This window comes from Poecile atricapillus, chromosome 1, assembly GCF_030490865.1.
Source record: "Poecile atricapillus isolate bPoeAtr1 chromosome 1, bPoeAtr1.hap1, whole genome shotgun sequence".
NCBI lineage: Eukaryota > Metazoa > Chordata > Aves > Passeriformes > Paridae > Poecile > Poecile atricapillus.
Window position 1 is genome coordinate 126,460,827 of NC_081249.1, and position 27,309 is coordinate 126,488,135.

Here is a 27,309-nt window from a genome sequence, read left to right on the forward strand (position 1 = left end):
CTCTTCCTCCTCCTCCTCCTTCTCCTCCTTCTCCTCCTCCTCCTTCTTCCCCTCCTTCCCCTCCTTCCCCCCGGCACCGGGACCCTCGGGCCGCTCGCCCGGGCCGGGGCGGAAGGGCTGGAACTCCCTCCCGAGGGATCCCGGGCCGCAGGTACGGCCAGAGCCCTGCCCGGGCACAGGGGCGGGACAGGGGGCTCGGGGAGAAAATAGGGGATTGGGGACAGAAAAGGGAGGGATTGGGGACAAATACAGGGGTTTGGGGATAAGAATAGGGGTCTGGGGATGAAAAGAAGTTTTAGGGAACTAATTAGGGGTTTGGAGGAAAAAAATAGAGGTTTGGGGGGAAAAAAATTGGGTTTGGGACAAAAATAGAGGTTTGGGGGGGAAAGTGGAGGTTTAGGGACATAAATAGGGTTTTGGGGATAAAAGATAGGGTTTGGAATTTACCCAAATGATGGGGGAAGGAGGCGGCAGTGTGAGGAGCCAGTAGAAATATGGAAAAGGGGGATATGCCCAGTGATCCATTGGTTCATGTCATCCCCCCAAAAGCAGAGGTGGATCCCCTCCATCCCAGCCCCTGTGCTTGGGGATGCTGTGTCCCTGCCCCGAGCCAGCCCAGCCTCCTGTCTCCGCAGCTTTCTGCCTTCCAAAATGCAGGATCTGCCTCTTTTGCTCCCCTCTGGGGCTGCGTGGGCAGGAGTGTGATTCCAAACCACGGGGGTCTGGGCCTGGGGTCTCGGTTTGTTGAGGTTGGTGTAACCAGCTCAGCCTCACCCTCGTGGCAGCACCGAAGCCGAACACATGTCCGAGCCCAGATCTGCTGGATTTCCCCCCACTGGGAGTCACGTCCCAGCACCGTGGGCTCGCCTGGCTCCGTGAGCCGCTAAACCGCTGCCGTGTCCAAAATAACCCCGCGGTGCTGCGCATCTGCTCGCTGGCATTGTCGACAGGGACATCCTCTCCCGGGGGGCGGCCGGCTCCGGACTCGCCTTTTGGCTGCTCCTGCAGGGATCGGCCATAATCCAACCCGCCACCAAACCCTCCTTGGTCTGCTTCCCACCGCCGGCGAAGGTAGCCCCGCCTGGAGCCGGAGGATGCTTTCCCGTCTGGCTGCCTCGCCGCTCCATCCCTTGTCACTCCACGGGAATGTTTCTGGCTTTATTTGTTATTTTCCCCCCTGTGCGGCAGCAGAAATCAGGGCAGGCGGGGAGGAGGAGGAGGAGGAGGAGGAGGAGGAGGAGGAGGAGGCAGGGAGCTATTTCAGGGAGCTGCTGTTATCTGCTCCACGTTAATCCCCAGCTGGTGGGGGGAAGGTTTTCCCTGAGTGCTTTCCTGGGAGGGCATATATTAAACATTGAAAAGCAAAGCGAGGAAGAAGAGGATTAGCAGGAGAGAGAGAGGAAGCTGGCTGCTGGCTTAGCTCGGGTTATCCATCTGCTCCACTTTTATGGATGCAGCAGTGTGAGCAATATCACTCGGGATTTTTTTGTGTTGCATTTTTTCCCTCCTTGCTCTCTCCACCCCTTTCTCTCTTCCCTCTCAGAGATCTGTGTGCCGAGCTGCTTTTCCATCACCCTGGAAATCCCCTCGCTCGCCTTCCTCCGGGTTGTGTCGTAGCTGAGCTGTTGGGATAATGGAGCTCCAGGCTGTGGTATCCACGCTGGAAAGCGGGGAGCAGGACACGGTTCTCAAGGTGCTCCAGGTCTACAACCAAGAGGTGAGTGAGCATCAACCCCTCCCTCAGCTCAGGGAGTCCTAAAAAAAAATTATTATCCAGATCCCAAGTAAAACCTGGCCGGGAAATAAGAGTCAGTGTGAGGACTGAGTAGGAGGAGCTTTTATGTTAGGGCAGTTTTGGAGGTGCTGAGAGAGTCCAGGGAAGAGCTGCAGGTGAAGCGATGTTAGGATTTGCAAGTCAAAGATGATTAGAGGTGACTGCTGGGATCTCATATGGGCAAGGCTCTGAAAGCAGTAAATAATGAATATAGAATATCAAACCCCAATGATCTGGAAGCAGAGATGGGAGCGTTTCTAGCCTTAAAGTAGGAAAAGATTATCCATGGTGGTGAATCTCTGCTTGGAGAAAGGAGAGTGAGGGGAGACCTCAGCCATTTACAGCTTCCTCCTGAGGGGTAGTGGAGGGGCAGCTCCAATCTCTGCTGTCTGTGACCAGTAACAGGACTCAAGGGAACAGCTGGAGAGGTTAAGGTTGGATATTAGGAAAAGGTTCTTTCCCCAGAGAAGAGCACAGAACAGGCTCCCCAGGGAGCAGGCACAGCCCCAAGGCTGCCAGAGCTCCAGGAGCATTTGGACAACGCTTTCAGGCACAGGGTGGGATTGTTGTGATGTCTGCGCAGGGCCAGGAGTTGGACTGAATGGATCCTGTGGGTTCCTTCCAGCTCAGGATATTCTATGGCTCTGTGAAATCCTGTTTGAAACAGACTCTGGTTGTCAGGGAAATTTCCTTTGGAGGTTTCCCCTGGGAGGGGCTGGCCCTGTAGATCACTCTGACTCACTCTGCACCAGGCTGGAGTAGGTGGAAGCCAGCAAAGGGAAAACCTGAGGAATATTTTGCAAGAGTGTGTGAGAGAGAGTATGTGGAACTATTCCTAACAGTCGGATTTGGAACGGGGAGACACTGGCCAAGAAGGAGCAGGTGTCTGTTAAGGACAGCATTGAGGATTAACAGCACCAGCAGCAGGTGTAGCGCTGGCATCCTCAGAGTGCAGTGTCTGTGTGCCCCCAAACCACAATATTTCCTGTTGGATTCCCCCAGCTGGGTCCTTCCTAGGGTATTGGGCCCAGGGAACTGGAACCACTGGGTTTGCTGGCCCATCTGAAGGAAATGGAGCAGTCAAAGACGATTATGAAATGGCAGATAAACCTGGCATGGCCTGGCATTGCTTCTGCTGCAAGACTGATGGTTCTGTATCCTTTTCCTGTGGATTTGTTTTAATTCACTGTTGTGCACACAGATTTTGCTTGCTGGGAATAAACTACAGCTAAAGCAAAACCCCAGGTGTGGCCAAAATATCCCCAAATGGGATTACAGCCTGAAGAGAGGATGTGCTGAGGGAAGAACAAGCAGCCTGCCTGTGGAACACAACGGTGCCAGGACTGAGCCATCAGCTCCTGGTGATGTGGATGGATCAGCTCTTGGAGCTCACACAGCCTGGCTGAAGTACACCTGTCCTGCCCTCACACCTGGGACTGCTCCAGGCACTATGTCCATTGCTGCTTCCAGGCTGGACAGAACCAGTTCCATCCCTGGGCTCTTGGTGACTGTACACACATGATCAGTGTTTTATAGATTTTAAGCGTTTTCATTCTCCAAGCTGGGATCAAACACTCTCTTGGTATGAACAGGGATTGCCTCAGTCACTGGAAAGTGCTGCTTCTCTCCAGACACCTGGGGATCTCCCGTGCTCTCCAATTCTATGGGAACAGGTTTGGTCAGGAAGGAGACTATCAGTGAAGAACAAACAAAATAAATAGCAAGAGAAACACAGTGAATGGAGATCAGCAGTGTTTCTTAGCATGAGGACAGGATGGAGTGTGGAGATCAAGTCCCATGTGTTTAAAGAACAACCTGGATAACCACGAGGATCCATTCCCATGTACCAAGGAGACAGGACTTCTTTTGGTCAGGAGAAGGAATAATAACTATCAAAGGGAGACGTGTAGGCACAGCTCAGTGGTATTGCTGAGCAGGGGAATTACCGGCTCTTATGGGATATTGGGATTGAGATGAATACTCACTGTGCTGCTGCAGTATATAAACTAAATCCATCTGTCAGCTGGCCTGTGGCATTCCACTGGTGCTGTGGATCCAGGGGTGATGCCCATAATGTGGGGGGGTCTTGTCAGGACAAACTGTGTGTTTGCTGTTGCAGCACATTTTGGACCCGCTGCTTTCCAGCTGAATGGCTCTGCCCTGGTCCCATGGAGTTTTAACCTATTCCGTTTTATGACTGATTTTGTTTTTCCCACAGAAATCTCAGTGCTTCATCTTTGAGGATGAGGAGCGGGAAGAGAGGAAGGTAGGTACATGCTGCTTGCTGTCCTCTGGTCAGTGTGTAAATCTGCTGCTCTGTACTCATGTCCAGCTGGGCTTGGCAAGCAGCTCCCACAGGAGAGAAAATGAGAGTTTTCCATTAACTTGGTTAGGGAATGGTGTGCCTGGAGTGTCTGGCTCTGTTTTTTCCATCAGTAGTTGGTGGTTTTGGATAAAAGTTGGCATCCATCTGACACTAGTAATGGTTCCCTGATCCATATAGTCCCAGCCATGGATGTGATCTCTGATGCCTCTGGACAGGGATCACAGCAGTGCTGGCGCCTGGGGAGGGTGAGGGGCTCTGCTGGGAGCCAGCAGTGGGATTTGCCAGGAGCTGTGTATTAGCAAATCCTTTGAGCTGGTGTAATCTGGCACTTGGAGGGAAGGAACACTCTGCCTGCTCATTCCTGCTCCTGCACCTCTTCGTGCCAGGGCACGCCTCAGCCTGGCTCTTCTGCCATAAGAATGACTGCTTTCCCTGGGTTATTTTCCAGCTGGCTCAGTTCTGTGGTCAATTCACTGGTGGATGGTGCCAATGCCTGTGTTAGCACAGCAGGTGCAGGCCAGGCGCCCCGGGTGGAGAGCAGGACCTCCTTTGGCTGTGCCAGGGCCAGCTGCTGCCACATGGAGCGTTCCAGGAACAGCCTGAAACGTGGAACTGATGGTATCTGATGAGATCCGAGCTCTTTGCCTTGCACTGACCCGCTGTTTGAGCTGGGACAGTCACCCAGGACGTGGCTTCAGACACATTGTCCCACTTTCGGGGTGTATGCCATGAAATATGAGATGAACATCACCACTACTTCCTGGTGCTTGGGTGTTCAGATGGTTCAGCTTCAGGCATGCACTCCCAGGTCTCTTTCCCTTGAGTCAGCTTGAGGCTTTGGTTGCTGGGACTGGATCTGAAACTGTGTCCCTGTGAGGAAGGAGAAGAGGAACACTTCATCGTTTCTGCAGGATGTGAGTGTGGGGCACACCATGAGCCTCACGTTAAGGACTGAAGTTCAGTTTTTCCTCATTACTTCCCTCAGTAGTTTCATTTCACTAGGGAAGAGTCAGGTTGGATATCAGGAGGAATTTCTTCATGGAAAGGATGGTCAAGCATTGGAAGGGGCTGCCCAGGGAGGTGGTGTAGTCATCATCCATCTCTGGAGGTATTCAAGGAACGACTGGATGCGGCATTCTGTGCTCTGGTCTGGTTGTGAAGGTGCTGATTGGTCACAGGTTGGACTTGATGGTCTTGGATGGTCATCTTTTCCAGCCTGGGTGATTATGATTAATGATTCCAACCTTAATGATTCTCTGATTATTTTGTAGTGTAACCAATGGGGCTGTTAAGGCAGTTACAAACCTCATTTTTTGGGTTCTTTCACTCTTGTAACATCACAGAAAGACCTGTGCTCTGAGCTGCGTTGTGTTTGAGGTCTGATGGGCTCCCCCAGCAGTGTGTGTGGGTTCCTGGCGTGATGTGAAGTGCTGCCACACGTAGTTCAGCCTGAGTTGCTAGTGTCTGTGAGGTCTTACCTGTGCTCACCGTTCCCCATGAGCTTAGCAGCTCCTGTGAATTGTGTTAGTGGGGCTCTGCCAGTCTGTACCCATGGAAGATCTGGGCCAGTAGGTCTTCAGACAGCACTGAAATTAAGGAGATGCTGCTTATTTGAATCTCCTGAGGTCTCTTCACCTCTTTTCCCAAGGCATCAGGTGCTCTCCTCACCTCCCTTGGGTCCTGTGTCCCTCCCTTGTGCAGTGGGCAGGTCAGCCCTGTCAGCCTGAACCATCCTCACCAGGGCAGAGCTACAACAGTGACCTGTTTGTGCTCTCCCTTTGCACCCAATACCCTCTGCAAGACATTTTTTCCTGGTTGTTCTTGCCCAAACTGGTCAGGGTCAATGCCAGAGCCAGGCACTTCCTGAGCACTGCTGAATGCACACCTGAGCAGGCCCGGGTGATGCTGCTGTTGTCCAGGGCAGAGCATGCCAGGGAGCACTGGGAAGTGTCAGTGTCCACAGCATTGCTTGTTTCCAACTGCACAGAAAATGGCCCAGCTGCTGATCAAGTTCTTGGAGAGGGAGCTGCAGCCATCCTGCCAGGTCACCTGCCTGGAGAGCATTCGCATCCTGTCCCGGGACAAGCACTGCCTCGACCCTTTCACCACCAAAGAAGGCCTGAAGACCCTCTCCAGGCACGCGGGCATCGATTACTCAGAGGAACTCATCCGGGAGGTCCCAGATTTGGATGTAATCCTGGAATCCCTGAAATGCCTGTGCAACATTGTGTTTAGCAGCGCCATGGCGCAGGAGCTGACAGCAGAGGGGCGGATGGTGGTGGGGCTGGCCCGGCGCATCAAGCTCTACAACGAGCGGAGTCTTCCTCACGACATCAAGTTCTTTGACCTGCGCCTGCTGTTCCTGCTGACAGCCCTCAGAGTGGACATCCGGCAGCAGCTCGCCCAGGAGCTCCGGGGAATCAGCCTCATGACGGACACCCTGGAGCTGACCCTCGGGGTCAAGTGGTTGGATCCCTACGAAGTCGCCACTGAGGAGGGACTTCTCCCGCCTTTGCCTCGGCAGGAGACGGAGCGAGCCATGGAGATCCTCAAAGTGCTCTTCAACATCACCTTTGATTCCAGCAAGAGGGAGGTGGATGAGGTGAGCTCCTTGGGCCTTTGGTATCCATGTGTCTCTGGGCTCTGGCTTTGCAGTTTTTCTTCTCCCTTTCATTTTCTCATGTCCCAGACTGGTCCTTGTGCACCCTCAGGGACTCGGGTGTCCTTGGGACATGCCTCTGTCCAGTGCAGTGTTATCCCTTACTTTGCCTGTGCTTTTAGAGCATTCCCAAATGGAGAGCTGAGAGTCTGCTGACCCTGGAACACCCTGCAGTCCATGATCAGGCTGCTGGAGGGGGGGATAGGCTCTGGGATGTGTGGGATTCCCTTTGCTGATCAAGGTGTTCCTTTCTCCATGTTGGGGCCAGGAAGATGCTGCTTTGTACAGGCACTTGGGTGCCCTCCTGCGCCACTGCCTCATGATCTCTGCTGATGGCGAGGACCGCACTGAGGAGTTCCACAGGTCTGTGTTGGGAAGAGCTTCACCTGGAGCTTCACCAGCTCCCCCAGGCACATCCTGCCTGACCTCTGGTGATTGGGAGGGACCGTGCTGACCAGCAGCTCTTGGGTTTAGCCTGGGGATCCTTCATACTGCTGGAACTCAGAAACAGCCTTTTCTGCCCTGGGAATGCCATGTGGGAATGCCATGGCCTCCTGGCCCCTGAGATCCTCTTCCGTGTCCTGTGTCAGGCTGTCCCAACAGTGACATCCACGTCAGTGGGCAACTGGCCAGAGAAGAGGTGTGCTGCTTTAAAATGTCCATGAGGTGGCCTTAATTAGTCTTAAGCCATGCTGAGAAATTGGCTGTGTCATGTTGCCAAGCATTATTGATGCAGGGGTTTCACCTTGGAGCAGATGGCACTACCCCGTCCCCAAGAATACATAGGGGGATCCCAAGCAGTGCTGGCATGGAACATCAGGATTAGGAGTGACACGGGAGACTCAAGACAGACCTTGGACCACACAGACTGGTCCTGCTTAGCTCCCTGTTAAGATCTGTGGGTTCTCAGATGTCACTTTGGACTCTGAGGATATAGTTTGCTGTTCAAAAAGCATCCTAAGTTATCCCCTTTCAGTGGTGTGATGAGCTTGAGATGCTCGAGGAAAACTCAGATCACAGGGTCCTCATGCTCCTGCAAGTTAATGAGAGGCCTTCATTTCTGCAGAGCTGATGAACTTCTGTGAGCAAAGCTCCATCACTGTGTGTTCACTTCTCTTTTTCACCCATGCAGCCACACGGTCAACCTGCTGGGCAACCTGCCCCTGAAGTGTCTGGATGTGCTCCTGACTCCCAAAGTGCGGCCAGGCTCACTGGAGTACATGGGTGTCAACATGGATGCGGTCAGCATCCTCCTGGACTTCCTGGAGCGGCGCCTGGACAGGGTGAGTGCTGCTTCTTCTTCCCACAGGTCCTCCCACACAGGCTGTGCTCCCCACAGGCACAGTCAGCTCGCTGCGACCTGGGACTGATCCGGCCGGACTGACGTGGCAAAATTGAGGGATGGGTATGATGGAGTGCCCAGAATAGATTTTAATGTTCGTACAGAGACCGTGTGGTCCAAGGGGCTCCTTCCAAAGACCAGGGGACATTGTGAGCTTCACAATGTGAAGGGATATCTGAGAGCAAAGGTCCAATCACGGCCACAGGACAGGGTTTTGACCTTATAAGTCTAAGGTCCTGCCTATTCTGGGATGACTCTATTAGCATCCCTTCAGCACCCCGCCTCCCAAGGGCTTCAGGTTTATTCTCTCAGTCTCAGGAATGCAGTCCCATCTAATTAGGTTCCCACACAGGTCCAGAGCACCTTTCCCTCAGCCTGGAAGAGCCTGGTGGGAGCAGCACGCTTGCTTTGAAGTTAGCCCTTTGTAGGAGCGACAGCTTTTGGCAGAGTTATGGTTGGTGGGACTAAACCAACATCCCTGAACTGGGAAGGTGACTGCTGTTGCTTTGAGGGCTGCAGGAAGTGAGATCAATGGAACAGTGAATAATTAGCTGATAATTAACTGGGTGATTGACAAATTAGCTCTGTTTCACTCAGCAGTGATCCAGTGGGCGATTCTGGAAACCTGAGTTCATGTTATTTTCAAGCTGACTACAGTTTTCAGCCTCTGGAGCTGTTCCAAAAGGCCTCCACATTTTACCACTGCATTTCTCTGCCCTGGATGCCCTGCCCAAATATTTCTGTCACTGCCTGTGGGGAGGAAGGAGGCACTAATGCTTGTGGCAGAGGTTGGGAAACTCCATGTCCATCCTTCTCCCTGATGGTCTGTGCTCATGTTCTCCAGCATGAGCCAGGCAAGCTGAGCTCAGCATGACTGACGTGCTGCTCCTAATGGGGATGTTTCTGCAGGGCCACAAGCTGAAGGAGAGCTTGACCCCTGTGCTGAACCTGCTGACAGAGAGTGCCCGAGTCCACCGGCAGACCAGGAAGTTCCTGAAGGCCAGGGTATGCTGCGCTCAGCCCCACGTCCAGGGCTGCTGCCCTGAGGGGAGGGGAGGCGAGCAAAGCCCTGCTTGTGGCCACCAGACACCTCTGCTGTGGGTGGCTGAGGGCCTTTGGTACCCACAGTGACCTGTCACCCTCGCTGTGGCCCTGCAGGTGCTGCCGCCGCTGCGGGACGTGCGGAACCGGCCAGAGGTGGGGAATTCCCTGCGGAACAAGCTGGTGAGGCTCATGACGCACATCGACACCGACGTCAAGCACTGCGCCGCCGAGTTCCTCTTCGTGCTCTGCAAGGAGAGCGGTGAGTCCTGGGGGGACTTCCACAAGGAGACCCTAGGATTGAGACCCTCTGCAGGGCTTCTGCCTTCCCTTGGGACCACCCTGCTGAGTGGGGAAAAGGGGAGAGCTCCAGGAGCTCTGTGGGAAGGAGGTGGTGCCTCTCAGGTCAGCGGTGCAGGATGAGCTGTGCTGGAGGACACCCCAGTACCCTGCACATGGCCTGGCCCACGTTCAGCTCCCACACATGGGCCTTGCCCCCTGTCAGCATCTCTGTGTCTCCATGGCCTGGAGACATGGCACAACGGTGCTGCTGGGAACACGGGGCTGGAGTCAGGAGGGGAGCACAGGGTGGTTTCTGTCCCTTCTCCCGGCAGTGTCCCGGTTTGTGAAGTACACGGGCTACGGGAACGCCGCAGGGCTGCTGGCAGCACGGGGCCTCATGGCCGGTGGCCGGGAAGAGGGGGAGTACTCTGAGGATGAAGACACGGACACAGAGGAGTACAAAGAGGCAAAGCCCAAGTAAAGAGATCTGCTCCCCCTCTAGAGCTCCCCTTCTCCCACACCTTCCTCCTGCTACTGCTTTATCCCTTTTCATGCACCTCCTGCCATCTCCCTGTTCTGCTCTTCCACATGCAGCAGGGGTGGAGGTGCCTGTTTTTCCTATCTCTCTCCAGAGCTCAGTGTTGCTATACCCAGCTGGTTTTTGGTTCCTCTTTTTCCCTTCCCTCACTTTCTTTTTCCCTTCACTCTTTTTTTTTTTTCTTTCCCTTTCCTTTCCTCTGCAGTGGGTGGTATCTTGAGGGTGGCGGTCCAGGCCTGTGCCTACCCTTGTGTCCCACACACACCTGTCCCTGCCTGTTGGGTTTGTTGAGATTTTCTCCATTACCTTTTGCCTCCTTCTTTGAGGCGAGGGAGGAAATGTCACCTGCCCTCGTGTACCTCATTTCCAGTGGCACTGTGGCATTGGCAGGAGGGGATGTTAGAGAAAAGGGAGGTGTTTGTAAGAATGTAGGTCAGAAGCTCTAGTAGCACTGTGATGGCACTTGGGGCTCAGGGCACCAGCAGTGGTGACAGCCACTCCTGCTGTGCCACTCCTCTGCTCCATGAGGCTCAGAAGGATTCCAAACAGCCTTTTGTCACCTGCTGTCCCCCTCCTGAGCCCCAGCCTCACTGCTCTCTCTGCAGCATCAACCCTGTGACAGGACGCGTGGAGGAGAAGCTGCCCAACCCCATGGAAGGGATGACAGAGGAGCAGAAGGAGCATGAAGCCATGAAATTGGTCAATATGTTTGACAAGTTGTCCAGGTACTGAGACATGGTGCATGTTGGGGGGTACATTTGTCACAAACCTTCTTTTTGTTGTGTTTCCAAGGCCTGAAGGGATCGAGGAGAGGGAGTGGCAGGGGATATGTGGGGAAATTCTTCTCTCAGTGTGGCCTTATGATATGCAAGGGAAGCACTTCCAGCTCCTCCAGCTTTGGCATGAAGGGACACTGTGGATTTCCTAGCTGTGCCTGCATTGTTCCCAAGCCCCTGCTGCTCCCCAGCTTTGTCCAGGTGCTTGGGAAGGACAGCAGCCTCTGTCCTGGCAATGCTGCTCGGGGGAAGCAGCATTTTGCAGACAGGCAGGGGGACAGATGGCAGCCAGTGCCACCAGCCACTTTCCCTGTTCGAGTGCTTTCTCCAGTTATCTTTGACCTAGAGGAGCCCAACCGAGTTCAGGCTTTCAAGAGTAGGAGGGAAGTAACTCCATCGTGTGTTGGAGGGAGAGGAACATTGACACCAGTGCCACTTTTCCTCTGGGAATCCTGAACCACACAGAACAGGACTCTAGAAAGTAGCCTATTCCAGGAAATAGGATTGTGCTTTCAAGCCATTGCTTTGCCATGCTGGAGGGTGTAGGGCTGTCCCCACTTCTCAGAAGGGATCTTTAGTGGTGCCGGAGGTGTTCCAGGCCATTTCCACAAGCCCCACGTTCCTGCTGTATTCCTGGTGCGTTCCCGTGCTCTGCTGCAGCTCTGCCTTACCTTTCCCCTCTCCTCCTGGCTGCAGGGAGAAGGTGATCCAGCCCATGGGCATCACTCCGAGCGGCAACCTGGCGCCCATGGAGAATGCCATCCGCAACATCGCCGACGAGCGCTCGTCCTCTGACTCGGACCTGGGGCTGGACTGACCCAGCTCCCGCCCCGGCCACGGAGAGCCAGGCTCCAGCCGCTCTCCCTCGGAACTGGTGCTGCACCCAGGGGCTGGCACTGTGCCAGGACTCGCCCTGTGGGATCTGGATCCAGCCTGGACCCCTCACAGCCCACCACATGGAACACCTGCCTCCTTCCCAGCTCCATAGCCACCTCTCTTTCCAGAGGTCTCCGTGACCTGGCTCCACCTTGGTCTCTCCTGTCAGCAGCCATGAGGATTTCACACTCCAAATTGCTTCCAGGACTCTCCAGTAGGATTTTTGGTTTCTAATTGTGTGCTGTTTGGGAAGAAGGGTTAGGGGGAGGCTCTTCCTGCCACTTCATCAGGGTTCAGTGATCCATGGAGCCTCCTGTGTGCACGTGGCTGTGTGTATGCCCAGCCCCACAGTGTGGGCTGTTCCCCAGGAATGCTGTGGGAAGGGGGGCTGCCAGAGAGGGGTGTGGGCCTCCAGTGGGAGTGGGATCTGCAGGGCATGGTGCAGGTGGCTGTATCCATGTCCGTGCACACCCATAATGTTTGGGTGAGCAGAGCAGAGCTGGTGAGGCCTTGGAAGCTTCCAGCATTCCACTGGCTGCAGGAGAGAGCGTGCAGGCGGCTGCCGGGAACGCTCCGATGTCCCTTCCCTGGCACTGGGCACTGTCCCTGTCACCACCCAGCTGGGTTTGGGCGTTTGCCTCTCCCCACCTCCTGCTTTCCAGACGAAAGGCCAATACCTGTGCTCTGTCCTTGTCTCCTCCTTGCTGTCCCCAGGTCACTGTGTCCCCCAGGGGCTGCTGTCGGGCCTGGTGTAGATGTGTATTTTTATTCCTGTTTTCTTTGGAAAGAAAATCTTCCCATTTGTCTCATGTATCCACGTTCCCAAACCTCCTGTCACGAGTAGGAATGCACAAGTGACGCTAGAATAAAGCCAACCTGACACATGGGAGTGTGGCCGTGATTCCTCCGAGCAAGCAAATCCCAGCGCCTGTCCCTGTGGCAGAGGATCCCAGGTGTTCCTGCTCATGTGTCCTTAGGAGCTGGGGGTGTTCCTGAACGTGGTCTAGGAGGTGAAGAGCTGGAGGGGTGCTTTGTTTGGTTTTCCAGTTTCCATTGCTGAGGCCCCTTGAGTCCAGCTCTGGGCCCCTCGTGGCAAGGAGGATATTGAGGGCCTGAAGTATGACCAAGGAAGGGAACGGAGCTGGGAAGGGTCTGGAGCACAAGGAGCTGAGGGGGCTCAGCCTGGAGTAAAGGAGGCTCAGGAAGGACCTTCTGGCTCTCCACAACTCCCTGACAGGAGGGTGCAGCTCCCAGGGAACAAGGGACAAGCAGAAACAGCCTCAAGCTCTGCAGGGGTGGTTCAGGTTGAACATCGGGAGGAATTTCCTCATGGAAAGGGATGTGAGGCATTGGAAAGGGCTACCTAGGGAGGTGGTGGAGTCCCCATCTCCAGAGGTGTCCAGGGAAGGCCTGGATGTGGCACTCAGTGCTCTGGGCTGGTGACAAGGTGGGGAACAGTCACAGGTTGGACTGTAATGATTTTGGAGGTCTTTTCCAACCTAGATGATTCTGCCTCTCTGCTTAGTGCCTGATTGACCCCCAAGTGCCATTCCAGGACGCTGTGCTGGGACAGCCCTGCTCTATCACAGTGTGAGCTTTTAGGCCAATTGCATCTTTCTCTTTTTTTTTAAACTAGCAAAACCAACTCCCACTGCCCTTCTGTGTGTGCAGACACAGACCCCTGATCCCTTCCCAGCTGTTGAAGCTTTCCCAAGCTTTCCGTACAAAAGGAAAAGGGGGAGGGTCTGGTGTTTTTAATGCAATTGGTTCTGATACTCTTTCAATTTTTCAGAGTGCTTAAATCCCTAAGAACAGCTGCCAGGCCTGGCCTGGAATGCCCTGGAGCAGGGGCTGAGCTTGGCACTGAGCATTTTGGGAGGAGATGTTCATAGAATCATGGTACTCTGTTTTGGGGGGCAGCAGGGGATGGTTCAAAATGAAGTCCCCACCATTTCCAGTGTGGATGTGCCACCAGGCTCTGCATTGTGTTGTGGCAGGTGTGGGACAGAGCAGGATGTGGCGGCAGCCCTGTGACACTGCCACCCCCCAGGATGGCATCTACAGCCTGGAAAGGCACTTGTGTGAGAGGGGGAAAAGGGAGAAAAAAGGTATTAAAAAGCAGGTGAAAGAAGCAGTGGTGGGGAAGAAGGTGCGATTTTACAAAAAAAACCCCTCAGGTGATATCCAGAAACGAATTATCTCTCTTTATTATTAAATAATTAACCCTCCAGCGATTCAGAAATTCCCCGGCAGCTTGAGCTGGAATGGGAATGGAGGGCACCCCCCCCTACTCCTGGCTTGTCCCCTGATTAGCAGAGATTTCATGGAAGACTAAACACAGCCTGCAGCAGCTGAGGATCACAGCCAAGGGAACAGTGGCTGGGGAGGAGCTGTGACAGGAACTGGATGCTCAGCCCAGTGGGAGCTGGAAAATACTCTCCAGTCTGTCCTGGCCTGACCTTCATGGTATTCCAGCTCCTGCTCCATGGAACCAGTGCCTCTGAGGGGCTCTGGGATGGATGGCTCAGAAGGAGGGAGATCCAAACAGCCAACTACAGACACAGAGTTCATCAGATTTACTGGCATGAGCCCCCAGGCCTTCAGATGTTTGCTGGTGACACTCACGGCTGGATGTCCTCAAGTGACGCGCTGAGGGGTGACAGGAGCACCTTCCTACTTATCCTTGGCATCCAGCTGGAAACAGAGACCACAGAGTTTGCCAGGGAGCATCAAACATTCCAGCCCCAGCACCATGCCCACAGGTTTGACAGAATCCTGGAATCCAAGGATGGTTTGTCTTGGAAGCAACCTTAAAGCTCTTCCAGTCCCACCCCTGGCCAAGGACAGGGACACTTCCCACTAGTCCAGGTTACTCCAAGCAACTGGTTTTCCTCTATCACAGTTGCATCAGCATTATCCCTCAGGGATTCAGAGCAGCACAAGCATCAAGCCAAGGGCTGGCTGGTCCCCAAAATGTTGGTACTGAAAAAAGGCTAAGAATTCCTACTTGTTCCTGCCGCATAATCTGAGGGAAGAACACCGTGGATGTTACAATTGCAATCTTGAAGCCAGATTTTATGAAGCACATTTGGACAATGTATGCCTAAAAAATACTGCTGTGTTTTATGTCAAATGTGGAAAAAACCTCCCAGTGGTCTAAAGGAATGTAGTAATTAACATCAGCACTGAGCTCCAAGTAATTATGAGCTTGTTCCCCTGCAATTTCTCACTCTTGAAGATCCCAGAAGGTTACAGATTTGAGAATGGTGGGGAAAAAAATGTCTGTTTAAGGATTCATCACTGCCAAGTGGAGCAGGAGCAGGAACCCCACTCCCTGTCTGGCCACAGCAGCACTGGTTGGTTCTCAGCACAACTGGAGCCTCCCTTCCCTACATACTGCTCCAGAAGAACCTCTGGAAGTGGAAGCACAGCCATGAAGGGACTGTAGGGAGCGAGGGTTCCAGCCCCTCACAGCCGAGGGAAGCGCTGCCTATGGAACATCCCAGTTTTGTGCTGAGGTTCTGCTGCCTCATGGCTCAGCACAACTGGCCAAGGGGATTTCCTGTCTGGTTACTCCCACCTCCTGGAATCTGCACCTCCAACTCCAGCTCCAGAGCTTGTCTGAGAACAAATCACACACCAGGTGATGTAACTGGAAGCTCTTCAGTCCCTGAGAGGGTCACTGCTTTCAGCCCAAATCCTGTCCTTTCCCATGTTCCTAGTTCATCTGGGACTGGCAGATCCATGTCTTCCATGTCTGCCACAGACACATTCAGCCCACAGTGCTGTGCCCTGGCACATTGGTTGTGAAGCAGCACTCAGGTTTGGGTTGGTTTTTTTTTTACACTTTTCTGTGCAATGTGACCCCAGCAAGGACAAACCCACTCCTCTGCATTAACTCCAACACAGGGAACGCAGGGGCTGAGGGGAGAGCTGGGGGTCTGAGCCTCTTCCCACCTTCTCTTTCTCCTTCTGGATCAGCGCTTGCATCTCATCATTCCAGCCCAGCAGCTCCACCAGCTTCTCGACGCCGCCGACCACGTCCCCGAGCTGGGCCACGTCGTTGTGGCGCTGCTGCCACGAGAAGGGGCCCACGAGCTCCCGGTTGATGAGGACCCGGGGCACGGAGCTCCGCACGGCTCCAGCCAGGCTGGCAAAGGGCTCCACCTGAGGGGGGGACCGAAGGGGCATAGGGACAGTCACCGCATCCAGGGGCACCAGCTCCCGGCACTCTCGGCTTGGAACCGCTCAGCTGACCCAGCTCTGAAGAGGTCACAGTGTCACCAGTTGCCTGGTGGCCTGTCCTCAGCTCTCCAGGTGCCCACCTGGTTTCCAGAGGGTCCCTCAGAGCACCTCCACCCTATTTCATACTCTCCACCTCAAATTTCACATCCCTAATCCATTTTCTCGCCTGCTCTAAGCCCTCTCTCCCCTCTGGAGACCCTTCAGGCCCTGTTTTCCATGTGCATTTTTCCCAGACCTCCAGGGATGTCCCGATGATGAAGAGCAGGTCTGCCATGGGGAAGTCTGTGAGGTGCAGGAGGAAGCGCTGCGGGAGCTGCTCCCCGAAGAACACGATGTCAGGCTTGACGACTCCAGTGCACACAGGGCAGCGAGGGATCCTGTCCCCCATGACATCTCCCTGAAGGGACAGATCCCAAAACTGCCTGTCACAGGGACCCTGTCCCCGTGAAAGGAGAGGCCCCAAACCTGCCTGTCACAGGGGGTTCAGAACCACAACATGTCCTCAGAGCAATGCCCAACCCCAAACCCGGTCCCCTCCATAAACCTCTTGTCCCCGAGGGCAAAAGAACAGATTTGGACCTGTCATTACTATAATAATTAATGCTTCCTTGTGTTAATTGTGTTGATGCCCGGCTGAACCCACTCACCCTGAAGTCCTCTCCGGGGAAGTTCCTCTGACACACCATACAGGTGGCAGTGGCAAAGGTGCCATGGGCTTCCACCAGCTTGTCGGGAGGGATCCCAGCCACTGGAATACAGCGTGTGGGAAGGACTGAGCCAGAGCCTCCCTGTGTGCATCTCCCAAATCCTGCTTCTCCCCTCAACTCCTGGTGCTGCTGCTGGAGATGGGAAGAGGGCGCTCACCTCTCTCCAGCCCGTCGATGTTCTGGGTGTAGAGGCGCAGGAGCAGCCCCTTGTCGTGCAGCAGCCGGAGGAAATAGTGGGCGGAATTGGGGCGGTAGTTGCCGGGATAGAGCTCCTTGGCCAGGGTGAAGAAGGGCTTGGGGTTGATGAAGAAATACCTCAGCTCAAAGATGGCCTCAGGGTAGGGGATGTCGTACTGCTCCAGGTTGTTGTACAGGCCGCTCCCGGGAGACCTGTGGGGACAGGGGGTAGCTGAGAGGGGCTGCAGTGGGCTGGAGACAGGATCCCAGGATCAATGAGGTTGGAAAAGACCTGCAAGATCATCAACCTGTGATGCATCATCATTCTGTCAACAAGAGCACCGAGTGCCATGTCCGGTCGTTCCCCAGACACCTCCAGGGAAGGTGACTCCACCACCTCCCTGGGCAGCCCCATCCCATGTTAATCAATTCCATGGACAAGACCTCAGCCCTCCAAGGACACAGAGGGTGGAGACATCACCTGAAGTCCGGGATGCCGCTGGGTGTGCTGATCCCGGCACCAGCCATCACCACCACGCGCCGACATTCCTTCTTCCGGAGCAGCTCAGCCACGTCCTTCAAGGTGAGCTTCTGCTTCCCCTTGTCACCTCCCCACCTGCCCAAAATGCCTCTGGCAGCTGCACTCAGACAGAAGGGCCTGGAGCCTTGGATCCTGCTTGGCACAGAGGGAAGCACAGCACTGAGAGAACCGACAGGGACTTTGGCTCAGAGGGGAGAAAATCACCCCAAAATTCCACAGAAAGCTGTTCTCTGGGTAGGATTGTGCTCGGGCTTCACTAGGAGAAGGCTTGGCTGTTAGTCTGACCCAAACCCCCGAGCAGACGTGTCCCTCTGCAATGCCTTATGAGAATCTAAGATACCAAATCACCGGTATTCCTGTGAGAGGGTTTTTTCGGACAGGGACGGACATAAGGCTGCACCCACTGGGAATCACCAGTCTCAGTGTTGATTTGCATTCCTCTGGGATCCAGGAGACCCTGCTGTGTCCCGAGTTCAACAAGTTTCTCTCAGGGTGACATGTCACCCTGCCCAGGTGAGCAGAGACACTGTCATTTCCCTGTTCCCCCCTTGGGCTCTGTGTGTCCTCGTCCAAAGGAATCAGAGCCCTGTGCCCAGCTGGGCTGGGAATAGCCATTATCATCTGGGAACAGTCATTAGCAGTTCGGGAACAGTCATTATCAGCAGGGAACAGCTTCTCCCAGAAAATTAGTGCTGCTGGAGCAGGGCATTGTGCACAGTCCAGACCAGGCATGGGGAGAGCCAGGAGAGCTTGGCAAGCCCGAGGAGCTTGGACAGAGCTGGAAGCGTCTCCAGGCCTCAGGGTGGTCAGCTCTGCCTTCCTTGGGATGTGCCAGTTCCTTCGCAGGGACACGACACTGCTGTCCCAGGGATGTGACACTGCACTGCCCTAGCCTGCTGTCTCTGCCTTCCAAGAGATGTAACACTGCCTTCCCTGGGATGTGTGACTTGGCTTCCTAGGGAGGTGCCCCTGCACTGCCTTTCCCTGCTGTCAGAGGGATACAGCTCTGCTTTCCCAGGAATGTGACCCTGCCTTACCCTGCTGTCACAGGGACATGACACCACACTGCCTTTCCCTGCTGTCACAAGGACTCGGCTCTGTCCTATCAGACCGGGAGAGCTGAACTCGGAGGCTTGGCAAACACTGATATTTCCCCGGCAGAGCCCTGCTCTCCAGGCTCCCAGGCCAGCCCTGCCTCACAAGGTGATGCCTCTGCTCAGACGGGGACGGGACATCCCCCATCACGGGAGCACATCCCATCCCAACACCGACTCCCGTCCTCCCGTTCCCGCAGGGATGGCTCCAGCCCCCAGCCGGGCATTCCCCACCTACCTCCCGGCTCCGCCGCCGGCCAGCCCCTTCCCGTCCCCGCCGCAGCGGGCGGCCCGTGCCGCGCTGCCGCCGGCGCCATGGCAGGGCCCGCGTTCCCACAGGCTCCTCCAGGCTGCAAGAGAGCAGAGCGGTGCTGGGGGCGGCCCGGGGGTCCCGGGGCTCCCCCCGCCCCCGGCGCTCACCGGCCGCCAGCAGCGCCCGCGCCCCGCGCTCCATCGCCGCTACCGCACTGCCGCGAGCGCGCGCGCCCGCGCTCCCGCCACCCGCCGCCGCTCACCCCGCCCGGGGCCGCTCCGGCGGTTCCGGCGGTGCGGGCGCGAGGAGAGGCGGCGGGGGAAGGCCCGGGGGTTGGAGGCGTTGCCGCGGTGACCGCGGGGCGCCGCGGGACCGGCGCGAAGCGAGTGCGCGGCGGCGGCGGGCGCGGGGCGTTACGGTACCCGGCGTGCCCCGCGCGGCCGGAAGTGAGTGCGCACGGCGGGGACGGCGCGGCCTTCTCGCTCCGGTCCCGTCCGGCCCCGTCCCGGTCCCGGCCCCGGCTCCGTCCGGGCCCCGCCGCCGCCATGAAGGACGTGCCGGGCTTCCTGCAGCAGAGCCAGAGCGCGGGGCCGGGCCAGGCCGCCGTGTGGCACCGCCTCGAGGAGCTCTACAACAAGAAGTGAGCGGGGACGGGGTGCGAGGGATCGCTCGCCCCGGCTCCCGGAGCCGAGCGCGGCCGGGCCCGCCCGGCTGAGGAGCCCTCGCGGGACCCCGCTGGACCCGCGTCCCTTTAGCCGCCTCGTTTGTCGGCCGGGAGGTGACTCCGGCGGTGTTTGTCCCTGTCAGGGGCTGCCAGCCCTGTTTGTCCCTGTTCGCCCCCGATCCGCGCCCTCGTCAGGCGCTGCACGGTGCGCTCGGCTCGGGCCGGCGCTGTTGGGCTCACGGGGCTGTTCTGTGTCCCTAGGCTGTGGCACCAGCTCACCCTGCAGGTGCTGGACTTCGTGCAGGACCCCTGCTTCGCCCAGGGAGATGGGCTCATCAAGGTGAGCGCGCTCTTCCCAGCTTTGCTGGGTTTCTGTACCAGGAAAAACTCGGCCTGTGGGTTTTCTCTCCTAATTCTCTTGGAGAATTGCTAACCAGCTCCCGGGGTGTTTGCACTGGTGACTGTGTGAAAATTCTGCTAAAATCAAATGTCTCGGGTTCCGAAGCTTCAAAGTGATTCTTCACTCATCTAAAATTTTTATTCTGGGGAGTTGCAGGGGGATTTTTTTTTTTATTTTTTATTTTCATTCCATGCTTTAGTAAGAGGTTTGGAAGTGCGGGATGGGTTTTCACTGGAAGAAGCCTGCGGGGCTAGAATTAGATAAAATGAGCAGTTCTGGGTTCTGAACAGTGCTGGAATTTCTGTATGGGGTGCCCGATTTTCTGGAAAAATCATAGGATCCTGGAATGGTGTGGGTTGGAAGAGACCTCGAGGATCATCATGTTCCACCCTCCCTGGAAGGGACCCTTTCCACTAGCCCAATTGGCTCAGAGCCCTGTCCAGCATTTCCAGGGATGTTCAAATGAGCTGGAATAGAGAGGAAATATGGTGAGAAGCTCTGAACCGGGGTGTCCCTTGCCCTGAATGTCCCTGTCCTTGTCCCTGCAGCTCTACGAGAACTTCATCAGCGAGTTTGAGCACAGGTGAGTTACTGGGAGTCGCCTGGGGGGGACTTGGGGGTCACCTGGGGGGGACTTGGGGGTCACCTGGGGGGGACTTGGGGGTCACCTGGGGGGGACTTGGGGATCACCTGGGGGGGCTTGGGGGTCACCTGGGGGGGCTTGGGGGTCACCTGGGAGGCTTGGGGGTCACCTGGAGGGGCTTGGAGGACCCATGCTGACTCTGAGCTGCTCCCTGCAGGGTGAACCCCCTGTCCTTGGTGGAGATTATCCTGCACGTGGTCCGGCAGATGACAGGTGCGTGTTCTCCCCTCTTCCCTGGCCTGTTGTTACCTCTGGAATGCGGCCAGGGACGGGGCGGTCTTGGATGGGAAGTTGTTTCGCTTCTGCTGTGTGGGGAAGGGAAAGTGCTGGCTTAAAAAGATTAAAAAGCTTAAGTTATTGCTAATCCCTGGAGTAGGAAGTCCACAGCTTCCCTTCAGAGGTGGTTGGTGAGGAAAAGGCTGGCTTACCTGGCAGAACCTGCTGCAGGTTGAGGGTGTGTACACCATGGAAAACCTATATTCCAGCCTTCAGGAATCCTGTAAAAGGTGTCTTGGCAGGCGAGGTTTAGCTTCATGAGGGCTGCTCTTTTAAATCTATTTTTCCCTCTGCTCCAGATCCCAATGTGGCCCTGACTTTTCTGGAAAAGACCCGGGAAAAGGTGCGTTGGAAGTTGTTCTTGGTGTGTTTTGCTCCAAGCAGGCCAAGAGTCACTGGCATGTGCATCACCTGTGCTGGAGAACAGCACCTTTCCACAGGGATGGAATATGGTCACAGGTGACATTTATCCAGCCCCTGGAGCACACCTGGCTGCAGGTGACAGTCTGAACAGGTCCCTGTGTCCCTGCAGGTGAAGAGCAGCGATGAGGCCGTGATCCTGTGCAAAACAGCCATCGGGGCCCTCAAGCTCAACATCGGGGACCTGCAGGTCACCAAGGTGAGGGGTGGCCTGGGATGGGGAGTTTTGGGGTGCTGTGACATTCCTTGGTTATCCCAGCTCCCGGTCCCGAGGGGCTTGTGAGCTCACCAGGATGTGGGAGCTGCTCACAGTGGCCTGTGGAGGTGTTACCTGAACAAGGCACATGGGATTTGTCATCCTTGGCTGGTTTTAAAATCATCTTTTAAACCCGAAATGATATTTTTCAGGCAGGACAGCTTTGGTTCTCTTAGAGCAAGTGCAGAGGGATGGGTTTGGATGATGGAATCCTGGAATGGTTTGGGTTGGAAGGGATCTTGAAGATCACCCAGTCATGGGCAGGGGCACCTTCCACTTGACCAGGTTGCTCCACCCTGGCCTTGGACACTTCCAGGGCCTGTGCCAGGGCCTCTCCACCCTCACAGGGAAGGGTGTGGGAGTGATGGTGGCTTTGCCCAGGATGTCACCAGGGATCCCTTGGGAAGGCTGCCATCCTCCGAGCTGGGAGCTGTAAGAGCCAGGTCTTGTCCTTCCCAGGAGACCATTGAGGAGGTGGAGGAGATGCTGAACACCCTCCCTGGGGTGACATCAGTGCACAGCCGCTTCTACGACCTCTCCAGCAAGTACTACCAGACCGTGGGGAACCACGCCGCCTACTACAAGGATGCGCTGCGCTTCCTGGGCTGCATCGAGGTCAAGGACCTGCCAGGTAACTCCAGGGGAAATCCCACTTTCCACGCTCAGCTTCGTCCCCCCAACACAAATAAGTGCCCTGGCTGAGGTTTTCCCTCCCTGTCATTTTGGTTGTGGCGTGGTGGATCCAAGGTCTGGCTGGACTGAGGAGTGACCCCTGAGGACCTGCTCCTGAGTTGCACTGGGGAAAAAGGGGGAATGCCCTGCCAGAAGGACAAGTTTGTTCCAATTCCCTAAAATCTTCACTCTGGATTCAAAAGGCAGCCCTTTTCTGCTGAGGTTACTGCAGGCTCCTGAATTTCGGGTGGCATGGGGGAAGATGAGGGCTGGGAATAGTTTCATGTAGGTGAGAGAGGGCTCAGTGGATCTCAAAGTGGTGCTTCATCCAAATTATTTTTGGCTTTTTTTTTTCATCCCAATTGTTTTTGATTAGGGTATTTTTTTATCCATAGTGGTTTTGGCTTGGGTCTTTTTTTAATCCAAATTCTTTTTGCTCTGTTTTTTTTTTTTTTCCCAGTATCAGAGCAGCAGGAGAGAGCCTTCACCCTGGGGCTGGCTGGGCTGCTGGGAGAAGGCGTCTACAACTTTGGGGAGCTGGTGAGTGCTGCCACACCCCTTCATCCCTGGAGCCCCAGGAGCTGGTTTTCACCTGCTGACACCCCCCTGCCTGTCCCCTGCAGCTGATGCACCCCGTGCTGGAGTCCCTGCGCAGCACAGACCGGCAGTGGCTCATTGACACCCTCTTCGCCTTCAACAGCGGCAATGTGGAGACCTTCCAGGCCCTCAAGTCGGCCTGGGGGCAGCAGGTGAGGGCTCTGGGACTGCTGAAGGCCCAGGCTTGGGATTTCCCCCTGACACTTGGAGTCTGTGGTCTTCTTCTTAATCACCTTTGCCTCATTCCTGGCTCTGGAGCACTGGTGCAATTCTGCTTGGAGCCTAGGAGTGGTTATTCCATCTTGATGCACATAATCAGTTTTCTTTTGGCTTCCCTCTGGGGTGCTTCCAGTTGGAAAACTGGTTTTCCCTCCTGTTTTGGGAAGTGTGAGGGAAAACACTGATGTTTGATGTTAACCTGCACTGACTACTCTAGGAATCACTGGCATAGCAGTGGATTTGTGAGTTCGCTGGCACTTGGATTGTTTTCTGGAACCATTCCTGGCTGGTGGGTGGGCTGTGGTGACCTCCTTCCTCCTAAATGAACCCCCACAGGGATTTATTCCTGTATGTAAAGTTATTCTGCCCCAGGATGGGGAGAAAATGTAATCCTGACCTGATTTGATGCCTTTTCTCCCCTCACAGCCCGACCTGGCTGCAAACGAAGCACTCCTGCTGCAGAAGATCCAGCTGTTGTGTCTCATGGAGGTGAGCTGGGATGTGCTCAGTGTGTCTGGTCACTCACCTGCAGGAACTCCTGGATACAGGAAGTTCAGTGTGGATTTTGCCTGTAGATGGAGCCACAGGCAGGTGCCATGAAGGAAAACACCTTGTACTGGGCTGCTTGTCCCTAGGTCTAGGGGGGCTCTCGTGTGGAGTGCCAGGACACAAGGGGAATGGCTTCTCTGACAGCAGGTTAGGTGGGATATTGGGAAGAATATCTACCCTGTGGGGGTGGTGAGGCCCTGGCACAGGTTGCCCAGAGCAGCTGTGGCTGCTCCATCACCAGAAGTGTCCAAGGCCAGGTTGGACAGGGCTTGGAGCAACCTGGGATAGCGGAAGGTGTCTGTTCTGTGATATGGAGGAGAGGGAGAGCAGCCCTTCAGGGATGGTGTCTGGGGTATGTTCCAGTGCAACATAAGACTTTTAGAACACAGTTAAACGTCTTTGTTTCCCAAAGAGTGAGGGTCCTTTTCCTGGTGGATAACCTGAAACAGTCCCTTCCTGTCACTGAAAGGCTCTGTTGTCACCACACTATACTGGTGTAAATCATTCTTGTTTGACTTCTTTTGAGATGAGATGAGATGAGTTAAACATGAGAAATGCAGTTGCCTGTGCAGTGTGGGACTGGGCAGGGCAGCTTAGGAGAGGCTCTGTGAGCTGTGGGAATCCCTAAAACCCTGTGGGGGTTGTGTTTTTTGTTTCTTCCCTGGATTCAGATGACTTTCACCCGCCCAGCCAACCACCGCCAGCTGACCTTCGAGGAGATTGCCAAGAGTGCCAAAGTCACCGTCAACGAGGTGAGTTTGGGGTTAGACACCCTTGGTAATGTCCGGGTTCTGGAGCTCTGAGACTGCCTGACTGGACCTGAACCACACAGAATCCCAGAATCATTTAGGCTGGAAAATACCTCCAAGATCACCAAGTCCAACCTGTGTCCAGAGCACTGAGTTCCACATGCAGTCATTCCTTGGACACTTCCAGGGATGGGGACTTCAGCATCCCCCTGGGCAGCCCTTTCCATGGCCTGACAGCCCTTCCCATGAAGAAATTCTTCTTGATGTTCAACCTGAACCTCCCCTGATGCAGCTTGAGGCCATTTCCTCTCGTCCTGTCACTTGGTCCTTGGGAGAAGAGACCAACTCCCACCTGCTGCTTGGGAACAGTTGGGCTCTTTTGGCTTTTTCCAGTTGCCTTGTTCTTCCTTGGATTTCAGAGAAAAGAAAACAAATCTAGTTTTAGGGAAAAAGAACTAATAAAACTAGAAAACCCTAAAATCCAGTTTTAGGGAGAAGAACTCTGTGTTGAAGTACTGAGTCTCAAGGCAGCTACCTGAAAGGGGACAGGTGTGAGAGCTGCAGCCCTGGTTTCCCAGGGGATCTCATATGAATATGCTAAGTTTTATTTCTCTCAGGGAGGAAACAGGGTGATCTGGGTCATTTCCCAGGATTATCTGTGTTCCCAGGTGGAGCTGCTGGTGATGAAGGCGCTCTCAGTGGGGCTGGTGAAGGGCAGCATCGACGAGGTGGACAAGAGGGTGCACATGACGTGGGTGCAGCCGCGGGTGCTGGACCTGCAGCAGGTAAGAGCCACCAGCTCCAGATGGGCCAGGGTGAGGTGACCTGGGAGTGACACTGGAGCTGGGATGAGTCATGCCTTGGGAATGAGCCTCCTTGGGGGCTTGGCTTTGCCCCTGGGGTGTTTCACACAGAAACCTTCCAGGAGGTGGGACAGGACAGGGCTGGCATGTCCCCTGTGGAAGCTGCATAAACACCATGGAACACTGAAGCCATGGCTGTGTTTTCCAGAAGGATCCAGGCCTCATTCCTAAATGAATGAAACAACCTCTGGGAGATTTGGGGATGTAGGAGGCACATTCCTCTTGGGAAGAGAGAAGTTCAGGATGGTAATGGAGTTGTTGAACTTCTCAAGTTCATCTTTGTAACACTTAAGGAGACTGCAGGGTGTCTTTACCTTGAAACCCAAAAATGAGTGCCTGGAATTCCAGCTGCAGATGATTCCTTTGGTGCATTTCAGTTTAACCCTTGCTGATTTGCTGGTAGAAGCTGTTAATCCCAGAATCCCAGGATGGTTTGGGTTGGGAGTGACCTTAAAGCCCATCCAGTGCCATGCCCCTGCCATGGGCAGGGACACATTCCACTATCCCAAGTTGCTCCAAGCCCCATCCAACCTGGCCTGGAACGCTTCCAGGGGTGGTGCATCTCGCTTTCTCAGTGTGTGGGGCTTTGAGAAGCGGTTTGAGCTCTCAGGTATGAGAAGGAACCTGTGGACATTGCCAGGAGCTGAGGCACTCTGTCCCTGTGGCCTTGCCTTGCAGATCAAGGGGATGAAGGATCGCCTGGAGTTCTGGTGCACGGACGTGCGGAGCATGGAGATGCTGGTGGAGCACCAAGCCCACGACATCCTGACATAGAGGAGAGAATGATTCCTGCTGCTCCTGAGGCCGGCAGCACTCAGACCACTGACTGCACTGAATCCATGGAGGGGTGGGTGGGCAGAGCGGGAGCAGCCTGGGATGTGGTGAGCAGGAGGACGAGGACGTGGCCTTTTGCTGTGTGACCCTTTGGTGCTCGAGCCAAGCTTTCCCTCTGCTGGCACAAGTGGCTCTGATCCCTGATCCCAGAGCTCCATCCTTGGGGGATGGATTGCTCCTGATCCCTCCTGCCTCCTGCTGCTGCAGGAGGGTGGGATCCTAGTGCAGGATCCAAGGGGTCTTGGCCTTAGGGGACACAGCCTTGTCCCGCTGCCCTCTCCCCCTGCCCCTGCAGCAGCCTGAGGCAGCATTCCCCAAACCATCTTCCCCAAATCCTATTCCTCCCCTGGCCCTGCTTCTCCCCGCCCCTCCTCATCTGCAGCAGAGGGAGTGTTTGCTCCATCCAAGGGTTTTCCCGGGATTCCTGGTTAGTAGGTGTGTCCATACACTTGAGGGAGTGGTTGTCTTTCACCAACGCTTCGTGCTCAGGTGAGGTGCAGTGGCATTGCCGGAATAAACGTCTCTGCCTTCCCTTTTTGGGAATTCTGTGTTGTCTCCATCCCTGGCAGCTGAGCTGCTGCTGATTCCTTTAAAAATGTGTTTCCACGGTCAGGCCTTGCCACTGCTGGGATTCAGGAGCTTTCCTCACCAGTTTGGTTCTCTGGTGTCATTAGTAAATGGCACTGCTGGAATTTTTGTTTTTCTTGCCTTGACTGAGGGTGTAAATCCAGCAAGAGAAAGGAAGGGAGCATGTGGTTGATGCCAGACTCCCAGAGTGCAGAGATACCTCACACAAGGGAGACAAACTTCGGAAAACAGGACAAAGTGGAATTGCTGGCATCTTTACCTGTTCACCCTCCTGATGCTCTCCAGGCCCTTCTGGCTGAAATTCCCTCCTGGATGGGGGGTTCTTCAGTGCCCAGTGCCTGCCTCTTCCCTGCCCAGCCAGTGGGTTTGCTTTTCCCAATTCCTGCTGCATCCTGTCTTCCAGGGCTTATTCCTGGTGCCACTTTTGCTGACTTCAGTAGAACACGTGGAAGAAGTAAATGTTGTGATCAGGAAAATATTCCCTTTATTTCATAGCTGAGTACAGAAGGCTTAAAGGAGCAGTCTCCTTCCCAGTGCCATGTCAGATCCCACCCTCATTCCCATGGCTGTCACTACGCTTTAGGGAATAAAGGAAACTCCACTGGAGTAATTGACCTGTGGGGCTTGAGATCAGTATCCAAAACCCGGAATGTCACTGTGGGAAGCAGTAACAGCTTCTCCCAGGAGCATTCCGACAGTTCCCATGCTGTGGGAGTGCTCTCCTGGCTGTGAAGCTCTTGAGTTACTCCTGGGAATGAGGGTCAGATCTGCGGAACTGTGACCAGTGGTTTTTCCAGGATACCTGGAAGTACCCCTCACTAACCAAACCTTCCCTGTGCTGGCTGCTTCCCTGGCATAGGTAATTTGGGATGTGGTGGGTGGAGAGGCCCTTCCTTCAAGGAGAGTAGTGGGCAGGTGTGGCACCCTTTTAACAGCCTTTGACTGTTT

At 55.1% G+C, this 27,309-nt stretch overlaps 3 protein-coding genes across 5 annotated transcripts; 2 read left to right on the forward strand and 1 right to left on the reverse strand.

Annotated features, from left to right (window-relative positions):
• Window positions 1–10: 10 nt before the first annotated feature.
• Window positions 11–12,500, forward strand: RIC8A (RIC8 guanine nucleotide exchange factor A). Its single transcript, XM_058854872.1, has 11 exons — window positions 11–151; window positions 1,544–1,717; window positions 3,993–4,040; window positions 6,088–6,702; window positions 7,028–7,122; window positions 7,892–8,042; window positions 9,011–9,106; window positions 9,260–9,404; window positions 9,757–9,901; window positions 10,568–10,687; window positions 11,435–12,500. The coding sequence occupies exons 2-11, from the start codon at window positions 1,634–1,636 to the stop codon at window positions 11,553–11,555; spliced, it is 1,620 nt and encodes a 539-aa protein (XP_058710855.1). The 5' UTR covers window positions 11–151; window positions 1,544–1,633; the 3' UTR covers window positions 11,556–12,500.
• A 1,297-nt stretch (window positions 12,501–13,797) lies between these two features.
• SIRT3 (sirtuin 3) lies at window positions 13,798–19,027 on the reverse strand. Of its 3 annotated transcripts, none has more exons than XM_058842887.1 (8): window positions 18,894–19,027; window positions 18,617–18,728; window positions 17,225–17,416; window positions 16,724–16,956; window positions 16,507–16,607; window positions 16,095–16,256; window positions 15,572–15,781; window positions 13,798–14,308 (listed from the first exon to the last, which is right to left on the reverse strand). In XM_058842887.1, exons 3-8 carry the CDS (start codon window positions 17,269–17,271, stop codon window positions 14,288–14,290), a joined length of 774 nt encoding a protein of 257 aa, XP_058698870.1. In that variant the 5' UTR covers window positions 17,272–17,416; window positions 18,617–18,728; window positions 18,894–19,027; the 3' UTR covers window positions 13,798–14,287. The 3 variants fall into 3 exon arrangements, with proteins under 3 accessions (XP_058698870.1, XP_058698850.1, XP_058698860.1); XM_058842867.1 differs by having other exon boundaries at window positions 18,799–18,937; XM_058842877.1 differs by lacking the exon at window positions 16,095–16,256 and having other exon boundaries at window positions 18,799–18,937.
• A 29-nt stretch (window positions 19,028–19,056) lies between these two features.
• Window positions 19,057–26,316, forward strand: PSMD13 (proteasome 26S subunit, non-ATPase 13). The gene is made up of 13 exons (XM_058842856.1): window positions 19,057–19,271; window positions 19,557–19,635; window positions 20,244–20,278; window positions 20,496–20,551; window positions 20,914–20,957; window positions 21,147–21,233; window positions 21,750–21,921; window positions 22,423–22,502; window positions 22,586–22,711; window positions 23,205–23,267; window positions 23,999–24,079; window positions 24,745–24,861; window positions 25,618–26,316. Exons 1-13 carry the CDS (start codon window positions 19,177–19,179, stop codon window positions 25,711–25,713), a joined length of 1,131 nt encoding a protein of 376 aa, XP_058698839.1. The 5' UTR covers window positions 19,057–19,176; the 3' UTR covers window positions 25,714–26,316.
• Window positions 26,317–27,309: the final 993 nt, after the last annotated feature.